Below are 26,093 nucleotides of genomic sequence, written 5' to 3' on the forward strand. Positions count from 1 at the left end.
TTTGGGGATTTGTTGACACTGTGAAAATTTGAATCAACGTATTTTTCTTTTAAAATGATACATTTACTCGGATTAAACGTTTGATCTGTCATCTACGTTCTATTACAAATAAAATATTGACATTTGCCATCTCCACATCATTGCATTCAGTTTTTATTCACAATTTGTTTAGTGTCCCAACTTTTTTGGAATCCGGTTTGTAATAGTAACATGGAAAAGATTATTATTATTTTTTTTCATTTCATCTGCACATTGTGAAAAAATAAAAATTTAAAACATTGCAGTATAAATTTACCTGTGATTTGAATTTTAAGGGTATGACCACACGGCACGGTCGTGATCTGGTCGGATTGTGGCCGCGCTGCGGTCAAGAACTGCACAGCCACTTAGTCCGCAGTTGCCTTTCATTTAACTAATGAAGACCACACTGCATTGTTAATGCCCACGCTGCCATTAAAGGGGTTTTCCCATCTCAGACATAGGGGCATATTGCTAGAATATGCCCTCATTGTCTGATAGGTGCGGGACCCTGCGCTAGGACCTGCACCTATATCTAAAACAAAGGCCCGAGATGGGAAAACCCCTTTAAAGGGAACCTGTCACCGGGATTTTGTGTATAGAGCTGAGGACAGGGGCTGCTAGATGGCCGCTAGCACATCCGCAATACCCAGTCCCCATAGCTCTGTGTGCTTTTATTGTGTAAAAAAAACAACGATTTGATACATATGCAAATTACCTGAGATGAGTCCTGTACGTGAGATGAATCAGGGACAGGACTCATCTCAGGGTAATTTGCATATGTATGAAATCATTTTTTTTACACAATAAAAGCACACAGAGCCATGGGGACAGGATATTGCGGATGTGCTAGCGGCCATTTAGCAACCCATGTCCTCAGCTCTATACACAAAATCCCGGTAACAGGTACATACAGTCTTCATTATTTAAACAAAAGGCAGCTGTAGGCTAATTGGCTGCGCGGTTCTTCACCGCAGCACGGCCGCAAACCAACCGGATTATGACAGTGCCGTGTGGTCGTATCCTAAATGTCATGTTTATACTGCAGATTTTCAATGCAGACTTCACCCTTTACAATGCAAAGGGTAAAATCTGAGACAAGTCGACATGTAAGTCATACAGATTTTGCAGCAGATTTTTCCCTGATGGTTCCTCTTCAAGTTACGTCCCGCAAAGGGGCTTTCTGAGATAACTGTGATACGCTTATGTAGTTGCTCACGTCATGTACACATTTGCCATGCTTTTTCACTTTGGACTCTCCTGACCTGTTCTCGCTATGTTAACCAATCCCTCCGGTTTGTCTCCATCCTGTAGGTATCACTTCCTGTATCCAACCAAACCCATGAAGCACTTCTCCTTTGTCAGCCGCAGATCCAGCACCGCCCAGCTAGTTTATAGCTCCTCCCACCCAGCTAGTTACAGGCACACCCCCCCCTATCTCTGCCCTATCCATGGACAGGAAATAAAAGCGGAATGGACATGTGACCACAGCCCAGAACGTAAGATAGGAGCATTAAAATAAAGGTAAAAGAAATACATTACAGCGACCTTCATAAAATATTATTTTAAAGGATGTGAATGGAAATTGGAAGACCCCTTTAATGTTATCACTTTAATGCCTGCATGACCACCCATATAAAATGAACTCTTCCATATCTAACCATGTCGTTATCTATAGAGGGAAACGCAGTCACTCGAAAGCAGTTAATCCAATAACGCTTTTTTCCCCCAAAACTGCATCACACAGCAGCTACTGTAAAATGGCACATTACATATTTATGTTAAGCCTGTCAGAATAAATGAAATTTACCAAATGTTACTAAAAATATTGTTTCTTAGGGCAAAAAAAGCCTGGGATCTGTAACAAATATAATTAACTATTCTGGGTCCTTACGGTGCCTCCAATAGACTCTACTTCCCCTCCGGATATAAATATATTAAGGTCAAACTGGGCGATTCCTGGTGTACGCCATATTACCATCCGCATCGCCGGCTGAGACAAATTAAAGGGAATATTAAATACAATGTAATATTTGAATTAATAGCAAAGGTTAGGCTTGGCATTTCTGCTTAGCGCGCTACAATCTGATCTCGTTTCTCACTCGGTTGATCTCTTAGTGAATACATTTCCCTGGTCTATTAAAGGGCAGAAAAGATAGAATATTTATTTCTCAGGAAAATGAAAGCTTATCACAATAGGTTCTCAACACTTATAGGTGAACCTAATACCATTCCCTGCTGTTTTCTTCAGGAACTGAGTGAATTAGACACTTTCATCTCGTGAAGGGGAAAGAATTTATTTAGGACAAAGTGTAATGGAGGGCGAGGTCTGGCTGGGGGCTACAGCACAGTAATTCCCAGGGCAAAAATGAATCAGGATGAGACGCCCTGACATTTCTCTCCCTGCTTTGGGGCCTTGCTGACCAAGCAATTTTGTCATTTTTTTAACTGTCGCCTTCTGAGAGCGATAACTTTTTTTTATTTTTCTACCAATGAAGCCGTATGAGGGCTTGTTATTTTGCGGGACAAGTTATAGTTTTAAATGGCACCAATTTGGGGTACACATAACTTACCGATTAACTTTTATTAACTCTTTCTGGGGGGGGGGGGAGGAAAAAACAGCAATACTGCCACTAAGTGTTCATGTTAGAAAATTAGCAGAGTTCATTTTTCGCCATAAATAACATGATACCTTTATTCTCTGAGTCACTACGATTACAGTGATACCAAATACATATAGAGGGAGATTTATCAAACTGGTGTAAAGAAGAACTGGCATAGTTGCCCATAGCAACCAATCAGATTCCACCTTTCACTTTTATTCCAAAGGAGCTGTCGAAAATGAAAGGTGGAACCTGATTGGTTGCTATGGACAAATAAGCCAGTTCTACTTTACACCAGTTTGATAAATCTCCCCCATAGTTTTTTTATGTTTTATTACTTGTACACAATAAAAGCTGCCGTGCCCAGACATTGGCACCCCACAATTTCATTCCCGGGGTGCCAATGGGATACAGAGAGAATCCGCTCCCTCTGTAATGGCATAGACTCTGTGGTCTCTGTTGGGGGTTAAATGGCTCAGATCTGCGCTTCTGCCTGTCCGGGTCATTAGAGCAGGAGCCGGGCTCTAATGTGCAAGCGAAGCCCCAGCTCACCTCTGCACAGGAAACCTGTTCAGCAGTTAGAATGGGCCGCCTTAAAAAATAGGTGGTCACTAAGGTCCATTAATTACCGCCTTAAAATGTAACTGTCATTCTTTTTTTTATTTTTGTAACGTATAGGGGCAGTGATACTGACCATTTTTGTAATATACTTTAATTACTGAAATCGTACATTTGTATTAGAAAAATAGCTCTAAAGTGGCCCATTTTGAGCCTTAGCAACGCTCCTCTGTCTTCTGTTTACATAACACAGTCAATGCTGAGCAAGTCTCCACTGTTATGTAAACAGAAGACAGAGGAGCGTTGCTAAGGCTCAAAATGGGCCACTTTAGAGCTATTTTTCTAATAGAAATGTATGATTTCAGTAATTAAATTAAATTACAAAAATGGTCAGTATCACTGCCCCGATACATTGCAAAAAAAACAAAAAGAATGACAGTTACACTTTTAAAACGCATATTGGTGGTCACTAAGAGGTTAAAGGGTATGTCTAACGCCTTGAAGGACACTCGTGTCCATATGAATACAAGCTATCAATGGGGTAAGTATCACTTCTTTAATTAATTACGTTTGCTGTGCTACGCTGTTTTTGTAGCTCCCATGCACTGCAATGATAGCTACTGAAATAACGCAGTGCCGACCCACTCCGCTGTCTCCCGCACAGCTGGTGGTCGGGGTTTAGGCTCATCTCGCCTTAGTAATGGCGAGATGAGAGAACCCCTTTAATGTCTTTCAATGGACCCTTGTCTGGCCCTGTAAGAATTGGGTATATATTGCATAATAGGGACTCCAATAAAACTTGGAGGAAATGTATAAATAACCGTGCTTTTGGCGTTAAAAGGTCGCAAAACCTAGGCCTTGGCACATCTGTCATCATTTAAGGTAAATGTTGACTGAAATCTGAGAGAGCTACGAGCTGCAGTTGATTTCCGTCTGGTGCACACATTGCCGTAGGACAAGTTCTGCGCCTCATTATAAAGGAATGGGGTCATTTATCAAACTGGTGGCTTAGTTGCCTATAGCAACAAATCAGATTCCACCTTTCATTTATCACAGCTCCTTTGGAAAATGAAAGGTGGAATCTGATTGGTTGCTATGGGCAGTCCAGTTCTGCTTTACACCTGTTTGATAAATGATCCCATAAACGTCTGCTCCGGTGACGCGGCCCTTAGTAAGAGTACATGCGGATCTTGATAAATCAGGGTCTTTGTGTTTCAATTCATCACCATTTTCAAGATTGCAGCTGGAAACTCTTTATATTCAAAGTCTGCACAGGGGAGTCATGTTTTTCCCTAAAAAGACACCATTGTGAATAGATTTTCTTTTTTCGTTAATACTTTATTTGATATAGTATGCCGATTATCTCATACCAACCAAACCAAAGGCCACTATCTGTATACAGCAGGATCGGACATCAGTATCAGACTGGTGGGGAGTTCGACACCAAGCACCCCCACCGATTGGTCCTCAGCAGCTGTGGATGGCGGACATAATAGTAGATGGAGCCAGAAGCCGCCAGCTCCATCCAGTCATGTAGTGGTCATCAGGGGTGCACCTAGCCTTTCTGCTGCCTGAGTCAAAAACTGAAAGGGCGCCCCCACTCCCCAATGCCAATTTCTTAACCTAACCCCTTCCCTTCAGCCCATGGCCTTTCAGTTGCCCCCCTATTGCCCCTACCTGGGGTTGCCTGAGGCGATCGCCTGACTTGGCCTCATTGGTGGTGCACCCCTGGTGGTCATGCTGTGTTACTGCAGCTTACTGTAGCTCCTGTTTCATCGAAATCAAGCCAATGGCAGACATCTCAATCACATATCTTGTGCTATGGAGACTATACTAGAGAATAGGCTTGAGCGAGTTGATTTGTTAAAAAACGTTGTTTGTAATGCTGTTTCCGTACAGCATTAAAATGTATTGTCTCCGTGTAGCAAACTCCGTCTTGGCCGAAGTTGCACAAGACTTCAGTGAATGACTTCAGTATTCCTACCTGAGTATTTCAAAACATATTAAAATAGGAATCCGAAGCCGGCTTTGGTACTGGCTGGTAGGAGGAAAGGCCAGCCCAGGTGTGTCAGACATTGAACCCAGTGGCAAGGACCAGGTAAGGCTACTTTCACACTTGCGTTCGGGGTTCCGCTTGTGAGTTCCGTTTGAAGGCTCTCACAAGCGGCCCCGAACGGATCCGTACTGCCCCAATGCATTCTGAGTGGATGCGGATCCGCTCAGAATGCATCAGTATGGCTCCGTTTCGCCTCCATTACACTCAGGAGGCGGACACCCAAACGCAGCTTGCAGCGTTTTCGTGTCTGCCTGGCCGTGCGGAGCCAAACGGATCCGTCCAGACTTACAATGTAAGTCAATGGGGACGGATCCGTCTGACTAACAATTAGACTTAGATTTTTTTCAGAAATATAATGCAGACGGATCCGTTCTGAACAGATACCATCGTTTGCATTATAGGTGCGGATCCGTCTGTGCAGATACCAGACGGATCCGCTCCGAACGCAAGTGTGAAAGTAGCCTAAGGCCTCATGCACACGACCGTTGTTGTGTTCCGTTCCGCAAAATGGGGTTCCGTTGTTCCGTGATCCGTTTCCGTTTTTGTTTTGTTTCCGTGTGTCTTCCTTTATTTTTGGAGGATCACCAGACATGAAGGAAAGTAAAAAAAAAGTCTAAGTCAAGTTTGCCATGCAAATGATAGGGAAAAAATGGACGCGGACGCGGGACGCGGATGACAATCTTGTGTGCCTCCACGTTTTTTCACGGTCCTATTGACTTGAATGGGTCTGCGAACCGTTTTCGTGAAAAAAATAGAACAGGTTCTATTTTTTTGACGGACTGGAACCACGGATCACGGAAGCAGATGACAAACGGTGCATTAGTCGAGTTTTCAACGGACCCATTGAAAGTCAATGGGTCCGCAGAAAATCACAAAAAACTGAACAACGGACACGGAATGAAACAACAGTTGTGTGCATGAGGCCTAAGTATGATCTCCACCACAGGTCAGCCACTCTGGGAGGCCTGCTTACTCTTGGATAACCCCTTTAAGACTGGGTCCACATCCATCAGATATTTACACTGGAAATCCAGCAGTAGCCTTTTTTGTTGTGGACTACACTACAGATTTCACCTTTCTACATTAAAAGGAATAAAAATCCACAATGCAAATGCACAGCAGATATTGACATGCCATAGAGAATCTGCATCACAGGTCAATTTCTGCACAGAAGTCACTTGTTTTACCTCCTTAGTCCTGGTTCACTTCTGGGAGAATTGTGAGGTTAATGGCTAGATATACGTTTAGATAATCTTTTTTTATTTTATTTAAATACATGCATTTTGAACTAAAAAAATCATTTTATTGCAATAAGTTTTAATGAACATTTTTGGACTCTTTTGTGCAGCCTGAAGCTATTCCAATTCATAGCAGGTCCCAGAGTGCTGTTCACTAGCAAATCTATCAGATTGGCTTTTGGAAACGTAATCAAGGTCGTAAATAGAAAAACCATAATAAATCTTTAAAAGGTCCAGATTACTCTGAAATTCAATCTACAAATTTTTAAAAAGTTTGCATGAAAAACCAAACCGCGGAACCATTGAAGTCAACGGGTCAGCAATAAAATGCAGCATGCACTCGTATTTTGCCGATCCCCTGTTTGAGGACCACAAACTGGACACAGTCATTTGCATGAGGCCTACCAAATAAGGCTACATGCACACGACCATTGTTTTGGTCCACATCCGAGCCACATTTTTTGCGGCTCGGATGCAGACTCATTCACTTCAATGGGCCCGCAAAAGATGCGGACAGCACTCGATGTGCTGCCCGTATCCACTGCGCCGTTCCGTGGCCCCGCAAAAATAATAGAACATGTCCTATTCTTTTTCATTTTGCGGACAAGAATAGGTATTTCTATAATGGGCTGCCGTTCCATTCTGCAATACACGGGCGCCATCCGTGTTTTGCAGATCCACAAATTTCGGACTGCAAAACAGGGCACGGTCATGTGCATGTAGCCTAAGGCCTCATGCACATGGCCGTTGTTTTGGTCCGCATCCAAGCCGCCGTTTTGGCGGCATGGATGCGGAGCCTTTAATTCCAATTGGGCTGCAAAAGATGCAAACAGCACTCAGTGTGCTGTCCGCATCCGTTGCTCTGTTCTGTGGCCCCGCTAAAAAAATATAACATGTCCTATTCTTGTCCGCTCTTTGCGGAAATTTGCAAATTGCGGAACGCGACGCCATCTGTGTTTTGCGGATCTGCGATTTGCGGACCGCAAAACACACCACCGTCGTGTGCATGAGGCCTAAGTCACACAAACTGGCCTGATGTCTACATACCTTTAACTGTTTATATAATTGAAATTGTGATAAAATAAGTCAAAGTTTCATTTAGTACAAACTAATGTGATGATTTAAGTAATATAAAAATAAATGGCAAAAATAAAATAAAATAAAAAATCTGAAAAAAAAACTGATTTCTTACCTCTTCCCACTGATGAATGTATCGAATTAATCTTGAAAGTCGCAGCAGGCGCAATAAGCTGAGAATTTTTGTAAATCTCACAATGCGTAGTGCCCGGGCAGTTTTATAAACCTCAGAATCCATGCCTTTCTCGACAATGAGAAAGATATAATCCACAGGGATAGAAGAGATGAAGTCCACCACAAACCAACTCTTTAAATAACTCATCTTTATGACTTTGGGATCTAGTATTATTTCAGAATTGTCTTCAATGACAATCCCAGTTCTAAAATTCATGAACAAGTCAAATAAAAAAACGGTGTCGGAGGCGACGTTGAATATAATCCACGGTGTTGTTGTCTGCTCTGTGAAGAAGGTTATCCCGACTGGAATAATGACAAGATTCCCCACCATCATAATCAGCATTATTAGGTCCCAGTAAAACCTGCAAAAAAATACAAAAATAAAAATACGACATAGTCAGAAGGCAGAGATGACATCATGTACTGTCACATTTCATTTGCATGATAATAACAGGAGCGAGCACTGGATTCTGCGAGAATGCATTATAATGAGGCATTCTCTATAGCAATCAAACTCCGAAAGCAAAGTCTTCCACATTTACATAGCGTCTTTGTGAATGCTGCAAATTAGTGGATATTGATTCAGCTCTGTCTCATTAAAGAACACAAAAACTCCTGCAATAAATAGCATGTGTTGTATATGTGACTCATTCATTCTTTATCTCCCTGTACCGCAGTCCTTGCATTGACTGATGGCCTCTCATATCAGCGACCTGCTTATTGCATGTGTACAATAGGGATCATTGATCCCTGTGGTCTCTTCCTGGGTCATGGTCAGTAGCTTCGTTAAAGGAGTATTCCCATCCCAAGTGATAGGTCATAAAGGTAGGATTGGTGGGATCCCACTGCTGGGACCTTCATTGATTACTAGAGAAGAGTCCTGTTCGACCGCAGTGGGGATGAGGATGAATGTAGCGTGGCTAAGCTATATGCCCCATACAGTGCCTTGAAAATGTATTCGTACCCCTGGAACTTTTCTAATTTTTTCACGCTCAAATCTATTTTTGGGGGATTTTATGTGACAGACCAAGGATGCCCAACCTGCGGCCCTCCAGATGTTGCAAAACTACAACTCACAGCATGCTCTGATAGCTGTAGGCTGTCCAGGCATGATGGAACTTCTAGTTGCGTAACAGCTGGAGGATCGCATGTTGGGCATTCCTGTGATAGGCCAAGACAAAGTAGCAAGTATGTATGAAGTGAAAAGAAAATGATACATGTTTTTTTCAAAAATGTTAATTAAGAAAAATCTGGAAAGTGTGGCGTCCATTTGTATTCAGCCCCCCTGAGTCAATACTTTGTAGGACCACCTTTCGCTGCAATTACAGCTGCAAGTCTTTTGGGGTATGTCTCTACCAGCTTTGCACATCTAGAGGCTGAAATTTGTACCCATTCTTCTTTGCAAAATAGCTCAAGCTCAGTCAGATTGGATGGAGAACATCTGTGAAGAGCAATTTTCAGGTCTTTCCACAGATTCTCAATGGGATTTAGGTCTGGACTTTGACTGGGCCATTCTAACACATGAATATGCTTTGCTATAAACCATACCATTGTACGTAACTATGGTTGTATGTTTAGGGTCATTTTCCTGGTGGAAGGTGAACCTCCACCCCAGTCTCAAGGATTTTGATGCCTCTACAAGGTTTTGCTTCAGGATTGCCCTTTATTTAGCTCCATCCACTTTCCCATCAACTCTGACCATCTTCCCTGCCCCTGCTGAACAAAATAATCCCACAGCATTATGCTGCCAAGTCCACATTTCATAGTTCAGGGTGATGTGCAGTGTTAGTTTTCCACCACACATAGCGTTTTGCATTTAAGTTAAAAAGTTCAACTTTGGTTTCATCTGACCAGAGAACATTCTTCCACATGTTTGCTGTGTCACCTACATGGCTTGTGGCAAACTGCAAAAGGGATTTCTTATGGAATACTTTCAAAAATGGCTTTCTTTTTGGCAGTCTTCCATAAAGGCCAGGTTTGTGGAGTACATGACAAATAGTTGTCCTGTGGACAGATTCTCCCACCAGTGACATGTCAGGAATTTCGATTGTTGGAGGTCTGGGTGCTGAGATCCCCAATGATCATGCTTTGTTTCTGTTTACTCTACTTGTCCCTACATTTCAGATATCAGTGTAGCCCTCAGCATATAGACTGCCAAAACCTATGGCATCACTATGACATGCCAAAAGTTTGTTAAAATGATAATCCAGAAGTCAAGTCTATAAAGCCTTATTGTGCCTTTATATAAAACTGGAAATTGTAAGCTGCATCCTGCCCTAAATACAATACTCCTGCAGTAGACACACCACACATTATAGGAGGTTTGGGTGCTCCATAGATGTGCACATAGCAATGCTTTATGAACTATTTGTCCAGTACTTTTATATTGATAGCCTATTCTCAGGATGGACCATCAATATCTTATTGGCAGGGGTCCAAAACCTCCACTCCCCCACGACAGCTGTTCTGCAGCAGTTCTGGTGCCGGGACTACACAGCTCTGTCCACTGGTTACTGCAGTGCTGCTCCTAGTGAAGTGCATGGGAACACATCACAGGTACCTGCTCCATCTACCACACAAAGGACGAAGCTCTGTAGTTCTGGTACCTACAGTACTTCCAGCTTATTAGTGGGGATACGAGTTGATGGATCGCTGCCAATTTGATATTAGGATACGCCATCAATATAAAAGTACTGGACAACCCCTTTTGGTGAAGTGCAAAGAGCAATTATTATAAATACTGTGCATTTGGAAAGTCTTCAGACACTTCTTTTTCCATTTTGTTACGTTGCATTGTGCTAAAATAAAATAAAAATCAAGTTTTCCCCAACAATCTGCACTCAATATTCCATAATGAAAAAACAAGCATGAGCAGGAAAGAACTGCCTGCAGAGACCAGAGACAGGATTTTGTGGAGGTTCAGATCTAGAGAAGGGAAAGAAAATTTTCTGCTGCACTGAAAGTTCCTAAGAGCACAATGGACTTCATAATTCTTAAATGGACAAAGTTTAGATCAAATTGGATTCTTCCTAGAGCTGGATGCCCCACCAAACTAAGTATTCAGGGGAAAAGTACCTTAGTTAGGGCTGTTTCACACGAGCGAGTCCATTGCGGGAATCACGCTCCGTGTGTGAGTGTGATCCTCTGCTCTGGACTTGCAGGAGCGCACGGCACTATCATGATTTATAATGCTATGTGTCTCTGCACGGCCTTTTTTCCACAGAATCATAGTGACATAAAGCTGTCAGTATGATTCTGTAGAAATAAGGTCAAGCAGAGACACATAGCATTATAAATCATGATAATGCCGTGCACTCCTGCAAATCCAGAGCAGAGGATCACACTCACACACGGAGCGTGATTCCCGCAATGGACTCGCTCGTGTGAACCAGCCCTAAGTGAGGTGACCAAGAACCCAATAGTCACTCAGTGTGCAGATGGGAGAAAATTTCAAAACGTTAACCATCACTACAGCACTCCACCAATCTGGGCTTTATGGCAGAGTAGCCAGAAAGAAGCCTCTCTCTCCTTAGTAAAAAGACATATGAAAGCCCAGAGTTTTCAACAAAAAAAAAAAAGCACCTAAAGGACTCAGACTGTGAGAAACAAGATTATCTGGTCTGATGAACCCCAGATTGAACTTTTTGGCCTCAATTCTAAGCGTCATGTCTGGAGGAAACCAGACAATGCTCATCACCTGCCCAACGCCATCCTTACAACAGAGTACAGCGGTGGTAGTATTATGCTGTGGAGTGATTTTCATTAGCTGGGGAAGGGAGACTGGTCAGAGTTGAGGGAAAGCTGAATAGAACAAAATACAAAGCTATTCTTAATGAAAACCTGATCCAAAGTTCTCTGGACCTCAGAATGGGACAAATGTTCACCTTCCAACAAGACAATGACCCTAAGCACGCAGCCAAGACAAAACAAGAGAGGCTTAGGGACAACTGTGAATGTCCTTGAGTGGTCCAGCCAGAGCCTGGACTTGAATGCATTTGAAAATTTCTAGAGAGACCTGAAAATGACTGTCCAGAGACGGTTCCCATCCAACCTGATAGAGCTTTAGAGAATCTGCAGAGAAGAATCCCCAGATCTAGGTGTGCAGGCCTTATGCCATCATACACAAGAAGACTGGAGGCTGTAACTGATGCCAAAGGTGCTTCAACTAAGCCCTGAGTAAAGGGTCTGAATACTAAAATTGCATTTTTTTTATTTTAATACAAGCCTATAACATAAAATGTGAAAAAAGTAAAAAGGTCTGAAGACTTTTTGAATGCCTTGTACCGTGTACATGACAATGAAGTATGACAGACTTTGAGGACATTTAGTCCAAATATACCCAGCCTCGAGCAATGGATGGTTTGAAATTACTATTAAATCCTATTATAGGATAGGTAAGTAAGGCTTCCAAAATGTTGAAGTTGTATGAGTGGCAGCTGGTAGAAGAAGGTAATAACCAGCAATGGTCAGGAATGAACTTGTGCTCCAGTTTGATAATAATGTTTTCTTGTCATGTTCTGCAGCTAGGGTTGATTGCGCATTGTTAACAGTCTCTTAATCAGGAACAAACATTACCATAGTCGTTCAAGACAACTTCTATTTTTGTGCTAATAATTCCATCCTATGCAAGAATATCATCCATGTTGCTGATAGTGAAGATCAGTTTGCCCAACACATTGGTTATGTTCTATCACATTAAGACCAGAAGAGAACTGGACAGTATTATTACAGTACACAGTGCCAATTAAATGAATCAATAGATCCTTGTAAAATGATCCAAAAAAAATAAGAGATGTGGAGACCGGTGCCGACACGTTGATTCTCTAAGAACTGCAAGCTGCTGATTGAAGAGATCATCTTGTGAGTAACCATGACATCGTTAGCAATTAAAATGCTTTCAACTGAATACAGAGTTTTCTTTGTGCGGAGAACAGTGATTTCAGCCATCTTTCAAAAAAATAAAAATAAATAAAGACCCCGATTGCATCTGCTATTGTGTTGGCTGCTGCAAAATGCACACTCGAAATGCAATAAATTATGCAAAGGAAGAGTGAAAAAAAAGAAAATCCAAATCCCATGTAGTTTCTAAATACACTCCAAGGAAAGCAGGTCATCCCCCAAGCTAGACATATGTGTTGCACAGTACAAGACTCGAAGATTAAAATTTCAGCATTGCGTTATGATTTTTTTTTCATTTCTTCAGCAGGACAGGTTTTATATAGTAGCGGTCACAACATGCCGTGCTGTGGTATTATGATTACAATGATGAGCTGCATAGAATGGGTCTATAGGATGCTGTCCTTGAAATGCTCATATCACGTGACGGGCGAATGGTGTTCTAGCTCAGACTCGAGCTTAATGACTGTAACTAGAAATTTTTGAACTGCTAAGTTACCATCTGTTTTGTGAATCTCGAGTCCCTCATATATTATATAATACTATATATACACCAATGAATATAGTTTATGCTTAATACAAACGCAGGCTGCACTGCGGGTGCCGACCATATCCCATACCCGGCCTCTATGACTGCGCGCTGCGATCCGCTGCTATTAACCCCTCAGGTGCGGCCTGCCTTTGTATTAAGCATAAACTATATTTATTGGTGGCACAGTGGCCACAGCCCCTCCCCTCCTCCTCCCTGCTATCAGCCCATTGGTGGCAGCGGAACAGGGGGGAGGGGCTGCCTCCTTCTCCCCTGTGCTGTTGAGAAGAACGTGGCACGCGCTGACAGCAGCACGTGCCATGTCAGTTTCTCGTGTGTGAGAGGCAGAGCAGTGGAGGGTCTAGGCACAAATGGCAACAAGACTACAAAGTCTTGTAGACATTTAGCAATTCTAAGTCGCATTGGCGACCATTTTGGTTGCCATCTGGAGCCCTGGAAAATATTTTTATTTTATTTTAATAGTTCAAACATATTTGGATGCAGAGATACCATGTTCATTTTGTTTATTTAAAAGGGGGTTATTAGAATTTTTATTATCTTTGTGGTTTTTTGTTACATTTTCTTAATTTTTTAAAATCTTTTTCACTGTAATGAACAAAGTCCCCTTAAGGCCTCATGCACACAGCCGTTGTGTGGCCGTTCCGTGCATTGGGGACCGCAAATTTGTGGTCCCAAATGCACAGGCAATGTCTGTGCGGCGGCCGGTATGGATCGAGACCCATTCAACTTGAATGGGTCCGTGATCTATCTGCACTGCAAAAAAATAGAACATGTTCTATTTTTTTGTGCTGCGGAGGCACAGACAGAAACGCCACTGAAGCACTCCGTAGTTCTTCGGTGCCTTCGTTCCGCACCACAGCTCCGGATTGCGAACCCATTCAAGTGAATGGGTCAGCATCCATGATGTGGGGAGCACATAGTCGGTGCCCACATATTGTGGACCTGCTGTTTGCGGGCCGCAATACCGCCACAGCCGGGCAACGGCTGTGTGCATAAGGCCTTAAGGGACATGCAATCTTCTGATTGCTTGTCCCTTAGACCGCAGTAGAATACTATTGCAGTCTATGGGATTCTAAAAGGCTGCCTATGACACCGTGCCTCATGCATGGCTTTTCAGGTAGTTAACCATGACAGGCCTGGGAACATTGTAAGGCCCCAGGTTGTCATGACCACTGATCAGACCCCTGCCACCTTCCTTTACTTAACCCCACAGATGCTGTGATTGCCAGCTCCCATCGCATAGCTCAATGATTGAACCTGCTCCACACTTCTTACACCGCACCACAAGATAACTGTACATCGTGGTGTGCCTAAGGATTAAACAGACGATGGAATGAATAATATACTGCAGAATCTATGAGTACTACTCTCAGCCTTATGAATCTTGATATTTTTTTATACTTTTCAATTTACCCTTAGAGTAATCTCTGAATTTGTGATTGAACAGCTCTCCCTACCACTCTCATAGCAAGAAGTCACAATGCAATCTCAAGCACTATGTAGCAGCTGGTTTCAATTGTTTCTTTTTGTCTTCAAGGCTAGGGGCTACACGGCAACATGTTGCACATCATGGAGATCATAATGTTGCATTGCAACATCACATTTGCATCTAATGATTGTCAGTGGGTTCGAGACGTGAAATTCTATTAGCAAAAAAATCCAACACTTGGGTTTTTGGTCAGAGGTCACACGTGATTTCACCATGATAGTCCACGAAGCAACTGTGACTTTTCTGTGATCTGACTGTTGCAGTCAAGACACACAAATGTTTTTGGTTATGTGACTTTCCTGAGACACGACATATGTAACCTCAAATATGCTATTTTTTTGTGGAACAGACATACGGAAACGGAATGCACATGAAGTCATTTCCATGTTCGCAGCCCCATTGAAGTGAATGGTTCCGCATACGGGCCGGCAAAAAAACGGAACAGACACGGAAACAAAATATGTTCCTATGCATAAGCCCTAAAGCTAAGGAAAAAATTCCTCACAAGCAAAGAATGCATGGAATAAAAATAAAAAAACTAAGGCGTTGTCCATATTCTGCAGTTGTAGAAAAGGGCAAAGGAACAAACTCAAAGAGTTTTTCTTTAATTTAAATTAAAGGGGTTTTCCAAGCATAGTGAAGTCCACTGGAAAGCAGCTGTGCTTTGTGCTGCAGCTCAGCCCCATTCACTTCTATGAGACTGATCTGCGCTTAGGCCGAGCGACCAAAGAATGTGAGATCACTGGCCTAGGATATGCTGAGAGGAGGCCCCAGCACTCACCCGGGCGCTCTGTGACCTCACGCTGTGCGCGCTGGTTCACAGCACAGCCGACAGCAGGAGGGAGAAGATCGCGGGCGGTGAGGAGAGGCGGCGTCCAGGAGCAGGAGAGGTAAGTGTTTTTTTGTGATCTGAGGCTGGGGGCTGCTAAATTATGGCTGGGCTGATCACATATGGCTGGGGGCTGCTGAATTATGGCTGGGGGCTGATTACATATGGCTGGGGGCTGATTACATATGGCTGGGAGCTGATCACATATGGCTGGGGGCTGATCACATATGGCTGGGGGCTGATCACATATGGCTGGGGGCTGATCACATATGGCTGGGGGCTGATCACATATGGATGGGGGCTGATATGAGGCATGGGGTCTTGTCTGAGGTCTGATTGGGGTATTCTTTATATTGGGCTCTGATCCGAGGTCTGATTGGGGGTCATTCACTTTGGGGTCTGAGCTGAGGTCTAAGCTGAGAGCTTATTAACATTGGGGATCTGATTGGGGCTGTGAGCTGAGGTCTGATTAATATTGGGGGTTGCTGATCTGAGGTCTAATGAAAAATATTTTTTTTCTTATTGTCCTCCTCTAAAACCTAGGTGCGTCTTATGGACCACTGCGTCTTATAGGGCGAAAAATACGGTCATTTACAATCTAATGAAACCGTCTAGACTGAGCTAGGAAGTTCACTTAGTTACTTGACTGAATCAGAACTCAGCCATCTGCTTTTCCCCTCTTAGTCATCAAGTGGGTTGTTGAAGACATTAATTAGTTGGTCCTAATTCTTATTCTGATTGCCACTGCTTTGCCGTCTTAATTCATGACATTAAATAAAGGCGTTTACAAAGGCAAACCTGCGTCATGTGAATTACCTCTCACTCTCATGCAATGGGAATGAACCAAGGGCAGGACATACCTCTCGTGTGACATCAAATATGCACAGAGTGGGTCATTTATGAAAAAATCTATGCCAATTTTTGGGACATTTAAGGCACAGATTTTGTCGCAAAAGTGTTCTGCGGCAAAATCTGCGCCCTTTTCCCCATGTATGCCACTTACGACTCTTTTCTCAAGTTCCGAGAAAAGGGGGTGTAACGTGCATAATTTTCTATGACTGTTTTTGGGGCAGAAAATGACTTAAATCTACACCAGCAGGGGAGATGGCATATGATTCAATCTTGTTGAATGGCTGCGGGATTATGCGCCTTATGTAGAGGCCGGCACTTGTACATAACTTAGGCATATCAAGCTTTTGCTGGATTTCCATGGCAAAATGCATAGCAAATCCACATATATTACAGCTAATGTTGAGCGAAGCAAAGCATTCGAAGCGGAATTAGCTCCAAAGTTTAGGAAAACTTTGATTCGCAAAAACTCTGAATTACCTTGTGCTTTGTGGCAACAGATCAATTTTTCCTAAAATGGCGGCTGCACATGTTACAAAGTAAAAGTAAGAAGCAGAGGAACGCGAGATTACCCATAATGTCGTGCAGCCAAACAATCTGCAGATAGCCATGACCTGTGAGGTCACAGCCCTATAAAACCCTCATCCCGCGCGGTCTCCGCCATTGTCCTGTGAGCTCAGCATAGGGAGAGAAGTGGTAAATGCTCATGGGCTATGGACAGTGTTGTTAAAAATGATTAATAGAAGAATATTGGAGAGGAAGAGTGCAGGGAGACTGCAGGGAAAGTGCAGGGAGACTGCAGGGAAAGTGCAGGGAGACTGCAGGGAGAGTACAGGGAGAGTGCAGGGAGACTTATTCTGAATCAGTTTCATTGATTTATTCCTACATTTACTTATTCCTACATCAGCCGTAAATGTAATTCAATACCAATAAAATGGAAGCCTTTATTATTCTGTTACCAGCATGCCAACCAATACCATCCAGTCTGTACCCCTTGGGGGGGGCCATGTCGTATCGAAGACATCCTCATCTTTTGCTGGCTTTAGTTCTTCCAAATCATCCTTTAAAGTCTCCATGTCCTAGATAAGTCAACAAGATGCAGAGAGAGGAGAAGCTGGATGTTCCCGATGACATATTGTCATCAATATTAGATGATGTGGAAAAGGAGGAAAAGCAGATGGCAGAAGGCTCCCACCTGTGGGGCAGGAGATTTCTGGGGTTGGAGAAGTGGGTATGCCAGAGCTGATTAATATTCTGTGTTTACTGTCAAATAACCTGCAGGAGATTGCAGGCCAGAACAGAAATAACATGTTCCCCACTTAACCAGCCAAAACCCATACCAGCAACAGCCCCTGCTTAAAGGTACCACGTGGCCATTATCAATGAAGAAGGACTATACAGTGCGGTCTTCATTATTAAATTAAAGGCAGTTGCAGGCTAATTGGCCACACAGTTCTTCCATGCAGCATGGCTGCAACTCGCCTGCAACACGGCTTGGGCAGTACTCTAAGGTCTACTGCACACGACCGTATGGTTTTGCAGTCCGTTTTAAATGGATCAGTTTTTCCATTTTAGTAGTGTTTCAGTTTCCACTCCACTTCCGTTCTGCTGTTCCTTTTTGCGTTTGTGATCCGTTTTTTGCGGATCGCAAATGGAAACGGAAGCATACAATAATGTTTAAACAGTAAGTACATAAAAAAATTGGGCTGGGCATAACATTTTCAATAGATGGTTCCACAAAAACAGAACGGATACGGAAGACATACGGATGCCTTCCATATGCATTCAGTTTTTTTGGCGGAACCATTGACTTGAATGGAGCCACAGAACGTGATTTGCGGGCAATAATAGAACACGTTCTATGTTTGAACGGAACGGAAATACGGAAATAGAAGGCATATGGAGTACCCTCCGTTTTTTTGCGGATCCATTGAAATAAATGGTTCTGTATAAGCAAAAAACGGAATGTAAACGGGAAAAAAAAAACGTTCATGTGCAGGAGGCCTAAGGCAGAGTGGCCTGGGTATACCTGATTTATAGGAATTTGTGACGAATTAATTGGTAATGAATCAAATTTATTAGCTAACCGCTGAAGTTGCCGAATTGAATTTTTGAAAACTTTGCTCATCTCTAGGTACAGCACATGTGGATTTGTTGCACATAGTGCATTACAAAGGATGAAATCCGTGGTAGAAGTCTGAAATATAAATTGACACTCTTTAACCGTTTCAGTACCGGGCCACTTTTCACCTTAAATCCCATACCATTTTTTGCAAATCTGACATGTGTCATTTTATGTGGTAATTACCTGTGAAAGCTTTTACTTATCCAAGCCATTCGGAGATTGTTTGTTTTCTCGTGACACATTGTACTTCATGACAGTGATAAATTTGAGTTGATATATTTCACCTTTATTTATAAAATAATCCAATGATTACCCAAAATTTGGAAAAATTCACAATTTTCTAGATTTGAATTTCTCTACTTTTAAGACGGATAGTAATACCTTATAAAATAGTTATCAATCAACATTTCCCATATGTCTGCTGTATGTTGGCATAATTTTGTAAATGTCATTTATTTATATTTTTTACGTTAGAAGGCTTAGGCTGGTTTCACACGGGCATTGCGGAAAAAGATGCGGGTGCATTGCGGGAACATGCATGATTTTTCCGTGCAAGTGCAAAACATTGTAATGCGTTTTGCACACGCGTGAGAAAAATCGGCATGTTTAGTACCCAAACCCGAACTTCTTCACAGAAGATCGGGTTTGGGTTAGGTGTTGTGTAGATTGTATTATTTTCCCTTATAACATGGTTATAAGGGTAAATAATAGCAATCTTAATACAGAATGCATAGTACAATAGGGCTGGAGGGGTTAAAAAATTAAAATTAAAATTTAACTCACCTTAATCCACTTGTTCGCGCAGCCCGGCTTCTCTTCTGTCTTCTTCTTTGAGGAATAGGACCTTTGATGACGTCACTGTGCTCATCACATGGTCCATCACATGATCTTTTACGTCACCACAGGTCCTTTTCCTGTGCACAGCAAAGATGAAGACAGAAGAGAAGCAGCGCGAACAAGTGGATTAAGGTGAGTTAAAGTATTGTAAAACATTTTTAATCCCTCCAGCCCTATTGTACTATGCATTCTGTATTTAGAATGCTATTATTTTCCCTTATAACCATGTTATAAGGGAAAATAATAATGATCGGGTCTCCATCCCGATCATCTCCTAGCAACCGCGCGTGAAAATCGCACCGCATCCGCACTTGCTTGCGGATGCTTGCGATTTTCACGCAGCCCCATTCACTTCTATAGGGCCTGCGTTACGTGGAAAACGCACAATATAGAGCATGCTGCGATTTTCACGCAACGCACAAGTGATGCGTGAAAATCACCGCTCATCTGCACAGCCCCATTGAAGTGAATAGGTCCGGATTCAGTGCGGGTGCAATGCGTTCACCTCACGCATTGCACCCGCGCGGAAATCTCGCCCGTGTGAAAGAGGCCTTAGGGTGGGTTCGCACGGGCGTTGTGGGTGCTTTGCAGGAAAAGATGAGGGTGCATTGCGGGGAAATGCATGATTTTTCTGCGCGAGTGCAAAGCGTTTTAATGTGGTTTGCATGCGCGTGAGAAAAATCGGCATGTTTGGTACCCAGACCCAAACCCGGACTCTTCACAGAAATTCAGGTTTGGGATCTGTGATGTGTAGATTTTTTTATTTTCCCTTATAACATGGTTATAAGGGAAAATAATAGCATTCTTAATACAGAATGCTAAGTAAATTAGGGATGGAGGGGTTAAAAAATAATAATAAATAATTAAACTCATCTCATCCACTTGTTTGCGCAGCCCGGCTCGTCTTCTTTCTTCTTCTTTGAGGACCTGGGAGGAAAAAAAACTTTGGTGACGTCACTGCGCTCATCACATGGTCCATCACCATGGTGGTGGGCTGTGTGATGGACCATGTGATGAGCACAGTGACGTCACCAAAGGTCCTTTTCCTCCCAGGTCATCAAAGAAGAAGAAAGAAGACAAGCCGGGCAGTGCGAACAAGTGGATGAGGTGAGTTTAATTATTATTTAATTAGTGTGCTCACCCATTTTTGGAAGTCACAAAGAAAAGAATGGCGTGTGCACCATGCAAGCGTGGACTCCACTCCATACACTTCTGTGAGACTGCAGAAGACAGCCGAACCAGTGCTCAGCTATTTTCAGCAGTCCCATAACAATCAATAGGAACAGCTCTGCATGCACGGCTGCTCTCCACTCACTTTGGTGGTCTCATTCTGGAGATAGGTGGGATCTGTGCCTATCTGACATTGGTGAAACATCCTAGCGATATGCCACCAACGTCTAAGATGGGACAACCCATTGTAAATATACACAAGCAACAGTATAAAGTGGAGTAAAAAATACAAAACTGTCTAATATGTCTAGAGTACAGCCTCCTATTAACCATTGCTTATGTACCTTGTTTGCCAACTCATAAGTTTAAGGCTTCATTCACACATCCGCAATTCCGCTCCGCATTTTGCGGAACGGAATTGAGGACCCATTTATTTCTATGGGTCCGCACGATGTGCAGCCCGGATACGGAATTGCGGACCCGCACTTCCGGGTCCGCAATTCCGATCCCGAAAAAAAATAGAACATGTCCTATTCTTGTCTGCAATAGCGGACAAGAATAGGCATATTCTATTAGTGCCGGCAATGTGCGCAAAATGCGGAACGCACATTGCCGCTGTCTGTTTTTTGCGGATCCGCAAAACACACACAGATGTGTGAATGAACCATAAGTCTGTAGCAGTTTTAATAAAATGTCACCATATTTGAGTAAAATATTTACTCCCTTGAGCTAAATAATAACCAATTTTGTGCCTAAGGAAAGGCCATCAATGTTTTTTTCCACCAGAAAATTCTTTGAAGGGGCCAGCTAGTGTGAACCTTGGCGGTAGGAGAGGCTTGGAGATTATCATCCTCTCCATCATTATGCCATGTCTTGGCAGTCGACTTCCATGCATTACAAAACATACAAATGTTAATGTATGCAAATAACCACAAGTGAGGTCCATCTTAACTCGTGTTAATGCATGCTGTGGCCAAGGCCAGTTTACAAAGCTGATATTAAAGTAATTCCTTCTACTGAGGGGTGAGCTGCTGTCGCCGGTTGTTTGGCTCTGCTACATCTGCTCACTTCTTAGAGAAATCCTCCTCTGAACTTCCTGATTATTGTGTCATAAGCCTCTAATCTACAGTAGTTATCATTATTGCTTGTTAATCTTCCACCTGACTACCCAACCTACAGCCTGCCTATAAATAGGCTCCCCGACACCATGTATACCGCATGGGTAACCACACAGCCCTGAGTCCATCCAGCTTACTACTTCACAAGCCAATTACAACCTGTGTGCTTTGAAAGACTGTTAACCCCTAATGACTCCCATTCTACTTTCTAAAGAAGTCCCTCAACTTTACCACAAACCGATATAAAGAAGAAACTTAAAAGGAAACCTGTCACCGGGATTTTGTGTATAGAGCTGAGGACATGGGTTGCTAGATGGCCGCTAGCACATCCGCAATACCCAGTCCCCATAGCTCTGTGTGCTTTTATTGTGTAAAAAAAACTGATTTGATAGATATGTAAATTACCCTGAGATGAGTCCTGTCCCTGAGATGAGTCCAGCGTGAGGGAGCCCAGCACCGCCCCGCATCCTCCGAATCTCCTCCTTGGTCCCCGACGTCAGAAAGCTAGAGCGGCGCAATCTCGCGATGCGCAGTTCGTTCCCTGAGGCTGATGCCAGCACAGGGAAGGAACACTATGATGAAGATTACGGCGCTCTAGCTTTCTGATGTCGGGGAGCAAGGAGGAGATTCTGAGGATGCGGGGCGGTGCTGGGCTCCTTCACGCTGGACTCATCTCAAGGACAGGACTTATCTCAGGTTAATTGGCATATGTATCAAATTGTTTTTTTTACACAATAAAAGCACACAGAGCTATGGGAACTGGGTATTGCGGATGTGCTAGCGGCCATTTAGCAACCCATGTCCTCAGCTCTATACACAAAATCCCGGTGACAGGTTCACTTTAAAATAAATATTGTTTTTTACAGAATAGAGTTACATGAGCACCTTTCTACTATTTTTCGTAAAAATTATTTTCATAGAAACTTTATCATCATGGGATTTGGTTGATGGGAACCACTGGCCCAATTTTCAATTCCGATTTTTACCTACAGGATAGCCCATCAGGATGACACATCATGAGTGTTGGTATTATTATAATAGCGCTTCACTGGTGCCATTGTGCTGTGCGCTCAGGCGTCAGCTTCTTGTGGGTTTGAATTTGATCATTGTTTCTATGGCGGTTCGTGTTTCCGCTGTTCCATGCGTCCTGGCCTCGGTTGCTTGTGAATGTCAGCTGGTGCCAATGTGCTTTGTATCTCGCCTCAGTCTAGTCTTGTGTGAGTTAATGTTCCTTGGACTTGTGTCTGCATCTGTTCGACTAATGTATTCGTTAAATCTGTTATATACTGTATTTTTGCCCTAAAGGAAGCACCTGCCCATAAGACGCACACTGAGGTTTTAGAGGCATCAGACCTCAGATCAGACCCCCAATGTTTATAAGACCCCTAATCCAACCTCAGATCAGACCCCCAATGTTAATAAGACCACCATTTAGAGCTCAGATCAGACCCCCAATGTTAATAAGACCACCATTTAGAGCTCAGATCAGACCCCCAATGTTTATAAGACCCCCAATCAGACCTCAGATCAGACCCCCAATGTTAATAAGCCCAACCTTTAGAGCTCAGATCAGACCCTGAATATTTATAAGACCCCCAACGAGACCTCAGATCAGACCCCCAATGTTTATAAGGTCAGACCTCAAATCAGACCCTTATGTTAATAAGACCCTCATGGTAAATAAAAAAAATCAACTCACCTCTCCATTTTTGGACAATGCTGCCACTCGGGAGATTCTGCACTCTTCCTGCCACACTCTGCTGTGTCACAGAGCACGCCGACGTCCTCACGCTGAGCGCAGATCACAGCACAATGTGAGCGCTGCATTCAATGCTTCCCGGTCCTCCGGTACTAATGGGTGCTTCCATAATGGAAGTGATCATTAGTATTCACCCCATAAGATGCACTGACATTTTGAGGAGGGAAAGTGTGTCTTATAGGGCGAAAAATACGGTACTTCCTGAGTTTGTGACCTTTTCCTGGCTGTGCAACATTGATTTTGTTGGATCTTTGCACCTTCCGTCTGTGTCTGGATTCTGTGAAGGAACTTCTGATCCGTTTGTCCATTTGTCCGTTTGGTCTGTTCCATAGATTCCGCTTGTGTGTGTGTCGGAATTATGTCCAAGTTCTGTTATGCACACAGAGCTGCCAGTGTCATACTATGTAAGGTCACACTCCACTTGTAACACCCATCTGGACCTTTAGGGCAGAATGCTGGCAATTTATTCAGAAATTCTTGTAGGAATAATAGAGGAACTGCACAACATAAGAGTCTTAAGAATAGATGCTTTTCCAGAATTGTTATTTCATGGGAAATGGACGTAGCTACTACATGTCAGAAGAGGTGACAGCTCCTCTTTAAGTGGCAATTTTCTCTGTGCTGAAGACTTAGTCAAAATGAGACCAACTGGTTACTATGTGACAATCCCATTAAAAACAGTGGCTGCCTGACAATGAAACAAGACGTTTCGTGCACAGCTGGTCAGCTTAAGGCTACAGTCACATGGCAGTGAGAAACATCCTTGTGATGCCTGTTTTTGTAAAGGCCGTCACAAAGTTGTTTTTAGAACCAGTTGAAGTCAATGGGGCTATTCACACAGCCATTTCTTTAATAGTAAGTAAATAGCATCGGTCAAAAAATAAGACATGTCCTAGTTCTAGCCGTCTTCACAGCCAGAGAGACCTTACTGAAATCAACAAGACCCTTTTTAATGGCCACTTAGACCTGTCTAACAGCTGTCAAAAACAGGTACACTTGTGAAAAATGGCCTTTAAAAAAAAAAAAAAAAACTCATCCAGTTGCATGTACTCCTCTCTTGATGCAGAAGGACCTGCTCCCAGCGTGATGATGGCACCCCGTGCTCCCAGCATGACGCCATCAGACTGGGAGCGCAGTCCCTTCTGCATCAAGTGAAGAATGACTATCCCTACACGTGCAAGTGGATGAGGTTTTTTTTTTTGGGCAGAAAAAAAAGCTGCACATTATTAATGCTGGGGGGTATTCTGGGGGACATTATTACTACTGGGCATTATTACTGCTGGGGGCCACTATAGGGGACGTTATGTATACTGAAGGGACTGGGATTTAAATAAAAATAAAAAAGCCAATGAAAATCATACATTTTTAATGGTGTTTTTTAACAGACGTTAAAAATGGACACAAAACTGCCAGAAAATGGATGCAAAAATGGTTAAAAAGTAGCCATGAAAAACTCAGTATGTACATTTTTCATTGCAATTTTTTTTTTTACTGTTGTGTGAATGTAGCCTTAAAGGGGTTATCCAAAGTATAAAACATGCCCCCCAATGCCCGGGCATCTCATATAGATTATACTTATCCTGCTCCCCAACACCCGCGTCGTTCCGGAACCCTGCGCGGCCGGCGCCGCATCTCCCCGTTGCGCGGATCAAAACATCTGGCGATGGGGGGAGCAGCCAATAGCAGGACGCGATAGCGATGAGCCTCCCTAGCGTCACCCACGATGCTAGGGAGTCTCGTCCCCGTTGTAACCTGCTATTGGCTGCTCCCCTCGTCACCAGAAGCTTTGATCTACACGACAGGGAGATGCAGCAGCGGCCGTACGAAGATCAGGAGCGACGCAGGTGTCGGGAAGCGGGATAAGTATATTCCATATAAGGGGCCCGAGCATTGGGGGGCATGTTTTATACTTATCGACATCCTCCACCGTATGCAAAATATTTTTTGCTGGGGATAGTGGTTTGCTGCGGTCCACATGCGGTGGATTAGATTTGCCACTATATTTCTGTGTTTTTGTCTTGTTTTATATGTAGTGTATGTGCCTTTACTTGGCACTTAAGCACTTTTGCACCTGGTAGCCTCCATCACATGGTCTGATATGGGTGTGGCTTACAGTCTGGCTTTGTTCACATTGCACTAGTTGTCCTGCTAGGCGGTTGTGTGGGAAGCTTGGCTGTGAGCTGGATTACATCACCTTCAGACCTTGTTCACACCATAGTTAGCGTAGTGGTAGGACCCTTGCCATGCTGAGAGCCGTGACGTGGTGCATAATGGGCTCCGATATCTTCCTGACAGGAATATATTGGCAAAAGTCTCAGCTTTTAATATTTGCATTTATGACTAGCCAGTATAGTCAGTGGCATATCCGTGTGGTGCATTTTTTCTGTGATTTATGATTATATTTTCATCCGCACAATGCTCCGTTTTGTGTAGGATGCCTTTGTGGTGCATGTGGACCGCGCCGACATCCTTCACCGTATGCAAAATATTTTTTGCTGGGGATAGTCGTTTGCTGCGGTCCACATGCGGTGGGGCTGCTCCCCCAATGAAAAACACGCTACAGTGTTAGGGGTTGAGCAGCTCCCCCAGATTTGCCACTATATTTCTGTGTTTTTGGCATGTTTTATACTTTGGATAACCCCTATAAGCTGACATTTAAAAGGGGGGAAACTTTGCTTATCATGCACGGAGCAATACAGACCCATAAGCACTGCATGTGCTGCCATATGGTGCCCCCCCCCTGC

At 43.2% G+C, this 26,093-nt stretch overlaps 1 protein-coding gene across 1 annotated transcript in view; it reads right to left on the reverse strand.

Moving 5' to 3' along the window:
- The window catches only part of HCN1 (hyperpolarization activated cyclic nucleotide gated potassium channel 1), a 456,888-nt gene that overhangs the window by 335,734 nt on the left and 95,061 nt on the right, over window positions 1-26,093 (reverse strand). Inside the window, exon 2 of the mRNA XM_044276220.1 lies at window positions 7,666-8,089. Within this exon, the coding sequence (XP_044132155.1) occupies window positions 7,666-8,089 (424 nt within the window). The remainder of the gene's footprint in view (window positions 1-7,665; window positions 8,090-26,093) is intronic.

This window comes from Bufo gargarizans, chromosome 1 (genome assembly GCF_014858855.1).
Source record: "Bufo gargarizans isolate SCDJY-AF-19 chromosome 1, ASM1485885v1, whole genome shotgun sequence".
Classification (NCBI taxonomy): domain Eukaryota; kingdom Metazoa; phylum Chordata; class Amphibia; order Anura; family Bufonidae; genus Bufo; species Bufo gargarizans.